General features: G+C 43.3%; 1 protein-coding gene across 1 annotated transcript; it reads left to right on the forward strand.

Annotated features, from left to right (window-relative positions):
- Positions 1-431: 431 nt before the first annotated feature.
- Positions 432-11,795, forward strand: LOC111271917 (uncharacterized). Its single transcript, XM_022852966.2, has 4 exons — positions 432-985; positions 4,958-5,053; positions 8,745-8,958; positions 9,684-11,795. Exons 1-4 carry the CDS (start codon positions 785-787, stop codon positions 10,646-10,648), a joined length of 1,476 nt encoding a protein of 491 aa, XP_022708701.1. The 5' UTR covers positions 432-784; the 3' UTR covers positions 10,649-11,795.
- Positions 11,796-12,063: the final 268 nt, after the last annotated feature.

Consider the following 12,063-nt stretch of genomic DNA (forward strand, 5'->3'; position numbering starts at 1 on the left):
GGCGAGACAAGAGCATTGATCTTTGCTAGCCATCGTGCTGACATTGTCGGTTTTGGTTTTCGTTTACCCGAGCGAGGAAACACAACAGAATCAGTAAGGCCTCTATTGAGCTAGGAAATCATCTCATCATCAGTCTTTTCTGTTCAGACGAAAAAGAACCTGTGCCGATTGGAGATCCAAAGCCGGTAACTCGACAGCGAACCTGCCTACTACGATATTACTAAGCATAGTCGCCCCTTGCTAGACCTTTCTGTCTCGCCAGTAGGCTTGGCTTATTGTGGTCCCCAGGCCATGACTACCCCCGGCCGCATCCTTGATTGAGGCAGCTAGATGGGCCTTGAATCTACCTCCGCCTCCTCTCCACCCCACCCCAATGTGGAGAGGGTAATCGGCAGGCGGGCAGGTTACTTGTCTCAATCATAAGGTTGGGTCGACAGGCGACAAGCACCCGTTAGCAGATTAGCGTAGAAGGCCGAATAGGACGAAGCGTAGTGTCTCTTGCCGTTCACTGACGACGAGACCGGAGGACGGCAATCTTCCTCGGCTTCTCTAAGTCGAAGCACTAGAAGAAGAACCACTACAGTGATAGAGCGCCACGCGGAAAGGAAGATATAATGTAGTATTTGGAGAAGGACACCTGCAGAGGCGGAACAGGCACCCTATACGACAGCGTTAGGAAATTGCTAATATGCCACACAAGTTCAAGTTAACGTACTAGACGGGAAGCGGGCATTATAAGTTCGAGTGCAGAAGGGACGTTGCCCCTCGGTGTATTTAGATAGTCATGGATCTGAGCTGTGGTTCAGTGTCATCAGATGAACTTGACGCAGTGATCTCATCGTCGACTGGGGCATCTAACGGAAGGATTCTTCGAGAAGAGTCGAAGCGCAAAGATCAGCCTCGAGCAGCAATGCATTCGCAGGATGTGCGTCCGGGATCAGGCGATAGCGGGAAACCGCTCACTCCAGCCCAGGAGTTGCGAAAGGTGAGACCACGTCAAAAGAAAAGGCAGCAGCCACCTTAGTACTAAAAATTATAGATATTAAAATACATTTAAGCTAGTTAGAGTTGTTGATTGTTGATGCTTGCCTGTAAGGTGCACTCAAGTTAGGCCAGGCCTTTTCACAAGTAGTTACCAATCCAATTATGACATATTGCTTGAAACAATAGAACGTTGCGTGCCGTAATGATAATTAAAGGAGATCCTGGCTTCTCGTTGTTCCCAATCCACAAAGATAACGTCTATACTTTAATGGGCGGTCCGAAACAAACGAGGACAATGGTTGGCATTTTAAATGCATTTGGCTAATAGCCATTACATATGCAGTTGAATGAAGTAAGATTATTCCAAGACACCATTGCTGGCTTGTAATGGAAGCGAGTTCACGCTCTTAATAAGGGCTAAGCCATTGTTTTGAAAACAGTGTAAAAATTAATCCAACTTTAGCCTGAAGCTGTAGGACAGTGCAGAGATATTTCCTGCAAGGTCTGAAACCTGCATGTGAGCAATACTGATATTTCAGAAACTAGTTCTACTACGTCTGGTTTAACCTGCATTTGAACTGGCGGACCTCTTAAGCCTTCTTCGTCGTCCTTCTAATCGTTTTATAGTATCTACTGATGTAAGGAACACAAAGTGGCCTAAGTTCGAATCCGAGGTGGACGCTGCTTAATCATTTGGTCGAAGTGTCTGAAGTTTCATGCTCTATTATACAAGAGGCGATAGAAATGATTCGTTCCAAAAGAGTTTAATTTATAGCATACATGTATAGAAGTTGAAATTGCAAATCTTGAGAAATGCATAAAATAAGTTAGATGACTTTGTTAAGATTTGACTTAATTGAAGCAAAACTTAAATTGCCTTTGTTATCATGCTCAAACATTTATGCGTAATCGATTTTTTATTTAATTTTTTTGTTATGAAGCCATAGCCAAATTATCTTGTATATTGTTTACCTAGAGGTTAAGTCTACAAATAGATTTGTTATGTTTCAAACCGCGAATACAATCTTCATCGTATACGATATACCTTTAATAACAGGATCAACTAGCACGAGGTGAACCAGAAGTTATATGACAGATAAGTTCAGGGTCGAGTCGTATACTTAAACTACTCCTGACTATGCACAAATGAGCATTCACTCGGCTCAGCAGAACTCACCAAAGGCAACTTATGCTGGCTAGTCTACACGCCGGCTGCACGTAAGTTAGCAGCGACGACGAAACTGTTAAAAGCTTCAAACAACACAGAGCATACTGATTGCAGGGGTATATTTCGCGTCAGCTTCGACTGGTGTCCACAGACACCATACAGCCTAAGTCGTTTTTGATCTGTTAGTGTATATACACGTATGTGCATAGAGCAATAAACACTATCTAATATTTTCGCCAACAGCTCCGAAGATCTAGCTGAGAGTTGGGGGTAGGGGGCGTTAAAAACAGGGGTGTTGAAGTTTGTTCAATTTTCTTTTTGAGCTAATTTTCTCGCCCCTGGGCCGTCTGCCTAATGTCATGATGGCTTTCTTTTCGTGTGTTTACATCAAAGTGTAAACATGAGGAGTGGTCTGTTTGAAGCCGTGTATTAGGTGTTCTTCTGCATGCTGCCGTTATCGATATTGCGCGGCGCGTACGACGTCCAACTAATGTCGTGCTTACGTAGAAACACATACACAGAAAGTGAGTCTCAAACAAACACCCATCCGATCACATCGCACAGCCACGCGCACAAAATATCCCCAGGCTTCACCTTATCATTTTTCCACGATAGGTGCATTCTTCCCAGAGCCTCGCGCCTTCGTCTTACTGCATACTTCAGTTCACGCGCGAACATACCTCGATTTTCACGGTTCTCTGTTCTTCACACCATATGACTTCGCACCTCAATCTATCTTCACTCTTCATTGGCTGCTTGGTCTACGACAACGCCAAGGGACGCAGTTAAGAGAACAAGCCTTGAGCGTCCTTGTTATTATCATTATTATTAGGAGTATCAAAAACACAGAACCACAGCGGCGCTAACGGCACAAGCGCTACGCGCGATTGTCTTCATATCACCGACGATGTCAGAGAAAGAAAATTCGCATAAATGCACAGGATTTATTTGTGTACGGAAAGAAACATAGCAGCAGGTCCCACGTTTCTAGGAATCAACTAAAGAGATGAACACTAAAGATGCGATGTGTTTGAGGCGATCCTATGTGTTGAGGACTGAAGCGTATGCAGATGTTATTTGTTGTCCACAATGTGTTTCGTGTTGCTTATCGTTCTTGCTAATTTTTGTAGGAACGATGTTATTCTCGCGGTGAAGATTCTTCCTTTGCCCTGTGTGGCACGACCGCAGCGACATTACCAGAATTTTTTTTGCCCTTTTTACGTTTCGTTTTGTTGTTTATGTACACACATATACGATCGATGGCTAGCTACGGCACTGCTTCGATAACTCAATATTACAGCTGAAAACTTTAGCTTGGGTCGCAGTGAGTCATGTTCGTAGCACACATAAAACCCCATTCATTGAATGACTGTAAATAACAGCAAAAGCGCTGCATGAATAATTCGTCATCTGCTTTCAGCTACAGTTTAGATAATGGTCCATTATGGGGGCAATTAATTATCATTTTATGTCGTTATTGAAAACTGGTTGGCTGATTTGATGGTATTCTATCTATTTCCAAATTTAAAGCTTCCCTGACTTGCCACTAGTTATTCCTCTACCTGTAGCGAGCTGAGTTCAGATCTATCAGATCCTGCAACGAGTGTTAGCCTGAAATCTTTGTCGTTTTCAATCGCTCTCAGCAGCAACTGTGCACACAGAAACCCATCATAGAAAAGAACTGTGACCCCGTGCGCAATCGAATACGATAACATTTAGTGATTTGCTTATTTATCTAGGGGTGCCATTTGCTTTATTTATTTCAATTATAGTACTTAACTTGCCAGTACATGGGATCGGTATCCTTGTATTATTGATAAGTGCCACATTTTTGGCCACGGATGGGAAGTAGTCTTGTCATACATAGAATAGTCGAGTTGCGATGCTGATTTGTTATCCATTTGATGTCTGTCCGAACGGTATTTCGTTGAGTATCCAGTGGGTACTTAGAAGTACCAGAGCATAATCAGTGGAGTGGACGAGTTGTCACCTTCGGTCTCTCTCGTCGGTATCGAGTGTTCTGTGAAATTTGCTATTTTGAACGCGAGCGCTTGCTGCCAGACTAGACTATAGCTTTCACGCCAACTTGAATGTACTCCATGGAGTTCCGAGCCGTACTATTAATCAACCTACCACAAGCCAAGAAAGCTGAGGCCGCTGTCGATACTACTGTTGCTGCCGCCAATCGAATTCCTTAAAAACCTTAATATCAAAAGACGCCACTGAATGCCGGCATCCTGTATGAGGACAGGATCCACTATTGGACATGGATTTCGTACGTGCAATTACACTAAAAGATCAGGGCGGTAGATTGATTGGAGCACTTTGAACGAAATAACCCTAATATTGTACCTAACGCTTTGTGTGGATCGTTTTGATAGCCAAGCACATTCCCCCCCCAAAACTCGATTTATACCGTAGACTGTTGCTGAGTGTTCGGTGAAAGATACCAATATTATCGCGTACGAATCTAATACAGAAACCTCTGTATCGTAATCTTTCTCGTCTTAGAAACAGGCGTCACTTTGGGATACGTAGGTTATCGTTGTGGCCAGCTACCGTTGGTTTGTCAACGTATCAGCATACCTGGAATAAAATAAATACGAATCAAGCTGATTGTAATTATATCGTAATTGGCTTCTTCCATAATTTGTAACAGGAAAACGTAAACGAAGGTACCGCCGTCCGTTAATTATCTAAGTATTGTTGCTCATACTAAAGTCGGTGGCACTAACTATTTAATAGAGGTAGATTTAGTGGAGACTCACGATATGTAATAAGCGATTTTATGTTCTTTATTTGCAGGCGACCAAACCATTAATGGAGAAGCGGCGCCGAGCTAGGATAAATCAATGTCTACAAGAACTAAAGGACCTTATTCTAGAAGCGCTCAACAAAGACGTAAGTGCCCATCATATAATGGCTTTATTTAACTAACGTGTACGCTTATTTCACATTCAAAAAGTAATGCAAGTCCTGCCAAGGCGATACTTGATAATTGGACTAGACAATTCCATTCGACGATTGCCTGTACTTTATCCTCCGGTATACCACTGTGCATATTTTCATGTTTGCCTACAAATTTCTATGGCACTAAACATTACCTTTCATATATTTTAATGTAATATTCGGCCGCAGCGTCGGCACAGCGCGCGTGCACATAAGGCCTTCAAAGGGGATGTGACCCAAAGTGGCTAATTTTGCAGATAATGGTATTTTATGCTGACACATCTGTGGCTATACCCAATATGACATGCATGTATATGTAATTGGTGTGATTGACGAAGTCTATTTGCTCGAGGCATTACATCGAATCGCCCATCTGAAGAGATCAGAGACGCCACTCGTCCCAAGCCATTTTCCCTGGAGCCGTAGATATTTAGTTGCAAGTAGCTTGCGGTCAGAAGCCCTCGGGCAGTTCGTGACTGTATCGTAATGGAAGGAGACGGCAATGATGTTCAGATGCACAGCAGTTGCCGTGCTGTGCACACGGGCTTGTTAACTCGGACAGTGTATTGCTCAAAAAAGCTGATCCGGTCGTTAGTTCACGCACAATGATTCGCACCGCCGCCGCCGCCGCCGCCGGCGTACGTAAATTTGCGGACTCGTGGATTTTTAGCATCAGTATACCTGCTACACCGGCTAGCACTAATATGCAATAACAGATGATGGCATTCGAGCACTTTAGCCATCTAAGCCGCTGTCGAAAAGCATCGTACTGCCAATGAAGTGATACCCGTTTAAAGTTTAAATATCAGGTAATACTCATGTCGTGGGTAAAATGTTTGTCCGTTAGGCTTGACACATGCGTAAAACTGAGCACATGTAAGGTTATCTAGGCTTAAAACGAGGTTAATATGTTTCGCAGTATGAGACGTAAGACTCCAAATACTTTTATTTAAGATGCGTCCATGTAGGCTGCATCTCCATAATGGGCTATAGCATGGCATAAATGTTGTGAATATGTAAAGGCTCTGTCTCTTTCTGCTGATGAGTAAGCAATTTGGCTTCATCCAGAAATTCAAAGGGAACAATTGTTTATTTAGTGAAGACGGCGCCTTCGTTCAGCGAGCCATCAAGCACACGGTCTGCTGATCCGCCGTATGTTTATATGTATCCATGAGGAACTTATGGAGCAAGAAAAAGATACATTACAATGAGATGTCTAATCAAGACGATGTAACGTTACTAACTACCAGTTTGTCATCAGTGCAAATAACTATAGTGATACAGAATTATGCGTGCGCCTTCTGCCTGTCGACCCATTGGTAAGCTTCTACCTTTCACTTAGTAAATTTCAACCTTCCTTCAACTGTATATAGTCTCTCAACGTTATCATATTTTGTATGCAACATTTGCGTATTTTATATCACATGTCTCATTGTTTGATTCGGCTTTTGTCGATGTCTTTCAATATACGCACAAGCTGCCGTTTACGACTGGACAGTGCTACATAAGCCGTTACAAATCGTGAGCTGCCATCATCGATTGGTAGGGGGCTTCATCGCTAAGCGTTTGTGAAACGGTGCCTCGCGTCTGTGGCGACGGCATACAGTGGCGTGACGCGTTCTCTTCCGTCGTCGCTGCGAACTATCTCCCACAAGCAAAAAGCCCCTGCCTAATAACGAGGTTCAAATATACCGAGTGTGCTAGCATTAACAAGCCGCATCGACGACGGTTTTGTTTGTGCCTGTGCGTCCACCGCAGTACGCAGGCTAATAAGAAACGACACTAATAACAAGAGCAGGACCTCAGAGTAAAATATCTCGGAACAAATCTTCAGACTTAGCTGAGATCGAAAAACTTCTTCGTCATCGTGACATGCAATGAGCACGTTACTATCATCAACAGCTATATCATGCTCACTGGGCGAAATAATAATTTCTATCATTACCGTCGCGTCACACGCGTAAAAATCACTGGATTTCTCCCATCACAATCGTTTGATGCAGTTATACTGTGCCATTCAATGAGGATCTGTACTTATCTATCGGGGAGGCTGGTGGTAGTTGTTACGTCTGTTCAGACAACAGCTAATGTGCGCCGCACGACGAAGAACAGAATCCCCTTAGTCCCAGCCAAGTTCTCCATCTCGTCAATCGTTGTAGTCATCGTCGAAGCGCTATTACCCTGCCATTTCAGATCCTGCGCTCGTTCTTGTCGTATACGTACATCGTGTTGTTGTTATTATTTTTATTGCTTGGAAGCCGACTGACGTGGACAGTCTTCTAGAAAAGGCCAGATGAAAAAGCCGAAATCAACAAAGGCAATTTATATTTGATAATTATTGTCAACTCTAATGAGCGACAAGCTGCGAAAAACGGCCGCGGCATCTGGCGTCACAGGGGAACATCAGGTAGAGATGTCTTTTGTCATATTATTTACGGCCTTTGTCTAACTACTTCGAATAGATCGTTACGGCTACGGTCGAATCGTGACCGACCGCGTGGTGGCTGTCCAGGTCTTGGCCAATAGCGACGTCAAAATAGCCTAATTTCATTGTCATTTGTGCTAGCCGACGCCACGATCAGCAGCAATAATAGGAGCAGGATTGACAATCAAAATCCAATTGTATCACAGCAGTGGAATCACAATCGATCTACCCGCTACTGTGTTTCGGCGACGAAGGAAGCCGCTAGAAAGTCAGAACGCGCGTCTTCTAATGAATTACCATCGAAACATCGGTGTTGTTTAGCGAATCGAAAAGCTGTAAAATCAGAGGAGGCAGTGGTGAGTAAACTAGCCGTTGTCGTTATCGCTGTTGCCACCGCATTCGACAGATCATAATGTCGATGGAAGGGCCAATGCAGATCCTTAGAAAGTCAGGCCCGACGGGGTGGGTGGGTCGGTCTACTTCGAAACAATGAACGTCGCTAGTTATTGAAGCAAGCAGCATGGCAAGTTATACGATTACTGAGCATGGAACGACTTCGAAGTAGGACAATCGCGGTTCCACTACTCTGTCGGTTCTTTTTTCGTCCTAAAATTGTTATCAGTCATATTATGGTGCCCTCATCGCTTACCACTGTATAATAACATAACCGATCATCATAATGAAACATCGATGTTTGTGATTTAATTACGCCTTGGCAGATGATAGGCTCGCACGCTTTTTTTTTTTTTTTAATAAAAAATTACATCTGTAATACGTATTGCATACAGCAGGTCGAACGTATCGATACAAATTTGTTATCAGATATTGATGTACACGTGAATAAGTATGGTACGCAGAACAATTAAGCATGTTATCTATGTTGCATGTCCGCCAGTGTGAGAATCAGGGTTCTCTACCCGGGTTAAAGAAAACTAGACTATGGTCATTGTTCTACCATACTACTAGATGTAGTACGTAGCTCGTCGCGCAAACGATAGGATTTCATTGTTTTGGCAATTATGTGTAGCGCTTTCTAAGGTGAAGCAAGTCGTGATATTGTGAATATATTTACTAATCTAGGTTACTGATAATTAGCCGAGAAAGAAGGACTTCATGCTTCACAACAATAAAAAAAATCTGACTAAGTTTTTTTTAGCTCAGCGCAGGAACGTCTTTTATAATGAGTTCATAAATTCTTTTTTATCCTTTGTCCTTTAGCCTGCACGGCATAATAAGTTGGAAAAAGCGGATATCCTCGAAATGGCAGTTTGCCACCTAAAGAGTGTTCAGCGACAGGTACGCCAACCACCCACTCTCCCGATAGAGGGCACTACGAAATATCGCGATGGCTATACTGAGTGCGCGAACGAAGTATCCCGCTTCGTCAACAATGTTCAAGTGCTTCAGCCGGACGTCAAGCAGAAGCTCATTGGTAGGTTCACTGTTGTTATATTCTACGCTTTACAGAAACATAAGGTATAAATTACGGCTTCTGGTATTTTTTATAAGGGGTATAATGCTACGCTAGCTTTAGCGCAAACGGCAGTCAGGCAACGATCGTGTCGGCGGTCCGGACACGATCTGCTGCGCCAGCTTTAACCCGAACAGGTTACTATGAGTATATGTCGATCATTTTTGTTGTTTCTCTACCGTACATTACTGGCTATGCATTCAAGTACACGTGCATTCAAATTAGTCCGCAAATGGTGGTAGTCAATGGGTTGGTAGATTTACGTCCCACAGGTGCGGCAGCACCCGGTTCCAACGGTCGCAGAGCGACGTACTACTTTCGTGCCAAGTTTCAATCCTAGACCAAAACAGGTGGCTCGCTTACGGTCAGACGCGATTCTTAACGGCCACCTTGGTCGCTTTGAAGCGGTGGCACCAATTCATCCGATGCAAATCACTCCCGTTACCGATCCAAAACTCTACTGTAAACTCTGACACACATAGGTATAAAGGAAAATAATGAACACCTGTGTCGGCGAACAATAAATATCAGGTATAGCTATGAGACGTTTTCTATATGCCAATAATTTAAAAACAGAGCCACCCTTCTCACAACTTCTATTGCCAGCTACATGCATTCAGCTAACAAGGCTTAGTAGACAAAATGATATTATAAGTCCGTATTTTATTCTCATTTTCGCATTGTAGGCCATCTATCATCCTGCATAAACACATTGGACACGAGCAACGGTCCATCGGTGAGCCCTCCGCTTGGCTATCCTTTAACACTTTCGCCGGCAAGCCAACCCGATCAGCAAGGACAACTGCCGCCTGCTCTACCTGCTGGCGAGCGATCTTCATCACCGTTATCGTATTCACCCTATCCTCCATTATCGCCTCCTTCGCATAGGTCTTCGCCGCCACTTCCACCAGTGGCACCCTCGTTTCCCTCGGTGGCAGCCCCGTTAAACCTTTCGCCCTCGCACATGGTCGCCTTTCCCGGAATGGTACCACCCCCTTCAAATGACCTAAACAACAATGTCAACAACGTGACGAGCAGCAGTACCAACAACAATAATCACATGAGTGTTGGCTTAAACCTCGTGAGTAAAAAAGACCATCGAAATCCATCGGCTTCAATGTCGTGCGCTGACTCAACGGGAGGCTCTTTTGGAGATGAACCAATGGATGACGACCACTCACCAGCGACAGCTGGATTGGATGACGGTGATCAATACGACGCTCCTCTGGACTTTTCCAAGAAAATTATGCAAGCTTCGACTCGGACAAGTAGCAGCAGCAGCATTAACAGCACTGGAGGAGGAAGTTACGGAGGTGGCGGGCCTGGAAGTGGAAGCAGTACAACTGTTTTTCCAAACCCGCGGAAGAAATACCTGGCCTCGGTAAGCAGTGGCGCATCGAGTTCTTCCGACGAAAGCGTCTTCGGGACAACACCCCACGGTAGCGTTTCGTCTGCAAATGAACTCGATTTCCAGCACACATCGTCGCTTCGTCAACTACAAGAGCATCAGAACCAACCAGTCAATTATTCAAAAAACGCGTTTGGGGGAGCTTCGGCTCCCCGCTATAATTTTGTCTTGATGGGTGGCGACTCTGGAATTGTCAGCGAAGACGATGATGACGTATGGAGGCCGTGGCATTTTCAGCGCTGATTTGTTACTATTTGATAAGGAATCATGTAAGAAGATTGTTGATTTTCTAGCTCTACGAACAATGTTCGAGGAAGATTGCCTATCCCTAAAATATAAGTGAGGGAGCACTGGCAACGAAATGCTCACGTTCATGCATGCGCGGCTTTACGAAAAACAAGCCTCATTAACTGCACGCTTCCTATGGCCAATTTGTCACAGTTAAGGTAGCTCGTTAAGGGTCTTTAGATGCTCTACTTCGACCAATTGCAATGTGACATCTTCTATTGTATTATAGCTGTTGTATTTAGCGTATCCGTTACGTAAAGGCGGGTGATTCGAAAAAAAGCTGATCATAATGACACATTAGTTCTGAGAGGATAAAAAAAACTCAACCCAAAAATACATAGGCAACTGGTTGAACAAAAAATTTTCTTGGGGTATTTGTGAGTAATCTGTCTTCGCAGATTCTTTTTTCAGTGGGGCTTTTTTTCCATTTGTCAAACGAAAGTACGTTTTTTACGCTACTGAATACCATCACGATCTTGCAATTATAAACTACGATAATACGCGGTTTATGCCGCGATGTTTCACGCGATTCATACCGCAGATAAGGCTCAAACAGGATACTTTTCTATGAGCTCATTATCAACATGGCCTGAGGTTGAGACGAGACGGTTCACTCGGTCTAAGTATGTACTGTATTGTGGGAAAAACTGTATCGTTAGCGGCGTATTTACATTTACTGGTTGCTACTGATATGAGCATAAGGCTACGCACCGAAAAGCTGAGAAAAATTTCATATTCAATCAATTCTTCACGGCTGACTTGTATAGCGAGGCTATAATAACATCAGCAATTATTTGAAATGTTTGTACATAAAACAACGCCCAAGCGACCGGATAGCATGCGATGGAGAAATAGCCATATATTTAATAATGTAAAAACCATTAAATAATAAAAAAAAAAAACGTAGTTTTAATTAATGTGGCTTATGTGCTGTGTATTCGATCATGCTGTGCTATAACTATTGTAATTATTAGTAACAATATATATATATATATATATATATGGATACTGTATCGGTAAATGGTCTTCATGGATAGCACAATCATAGTGCCGCAACTTCAATAAAAATAGCAAGAAATGTATTTGCTCATGATCATCATAACTTCGATTATTCAAGTTCAGTTTCACAGGTTTAAATATGTGACCTTAGTTTTTGTTACTCTGTAGGTAGAAGCTCTGTGGGCAGTGTCGTTACGTGTCAATTTTGAAAATAATGTCACACGCATTTAGCGTACCGATTTTTTTTGCTTGAGTATGGGCCACCTTTTTCTATTTCGCAGCTTTTTTTTTTTAATCTACTTTGCAAAGATGGCGCCAATGGTACCGCTCCGGCAATACTCAGAATTTAAGGCACTGCCCTAAAAAAATTG

Source organism: Varroa jacobsoni, unplaced genomic scaffold (genome assembly GCF_002532875.2).
Source record: "Varroa jacobsoni isolate VJ856 unplaced genomic scaffold, vjacob_1.0 contig01256, whole genome shotgun sequence".
NCBI lineage: Eukaryota > Metazoa > Arthropoda > Arachnida > Mesostigmata > Varroidae > Varroa > Varroa jacobsoni.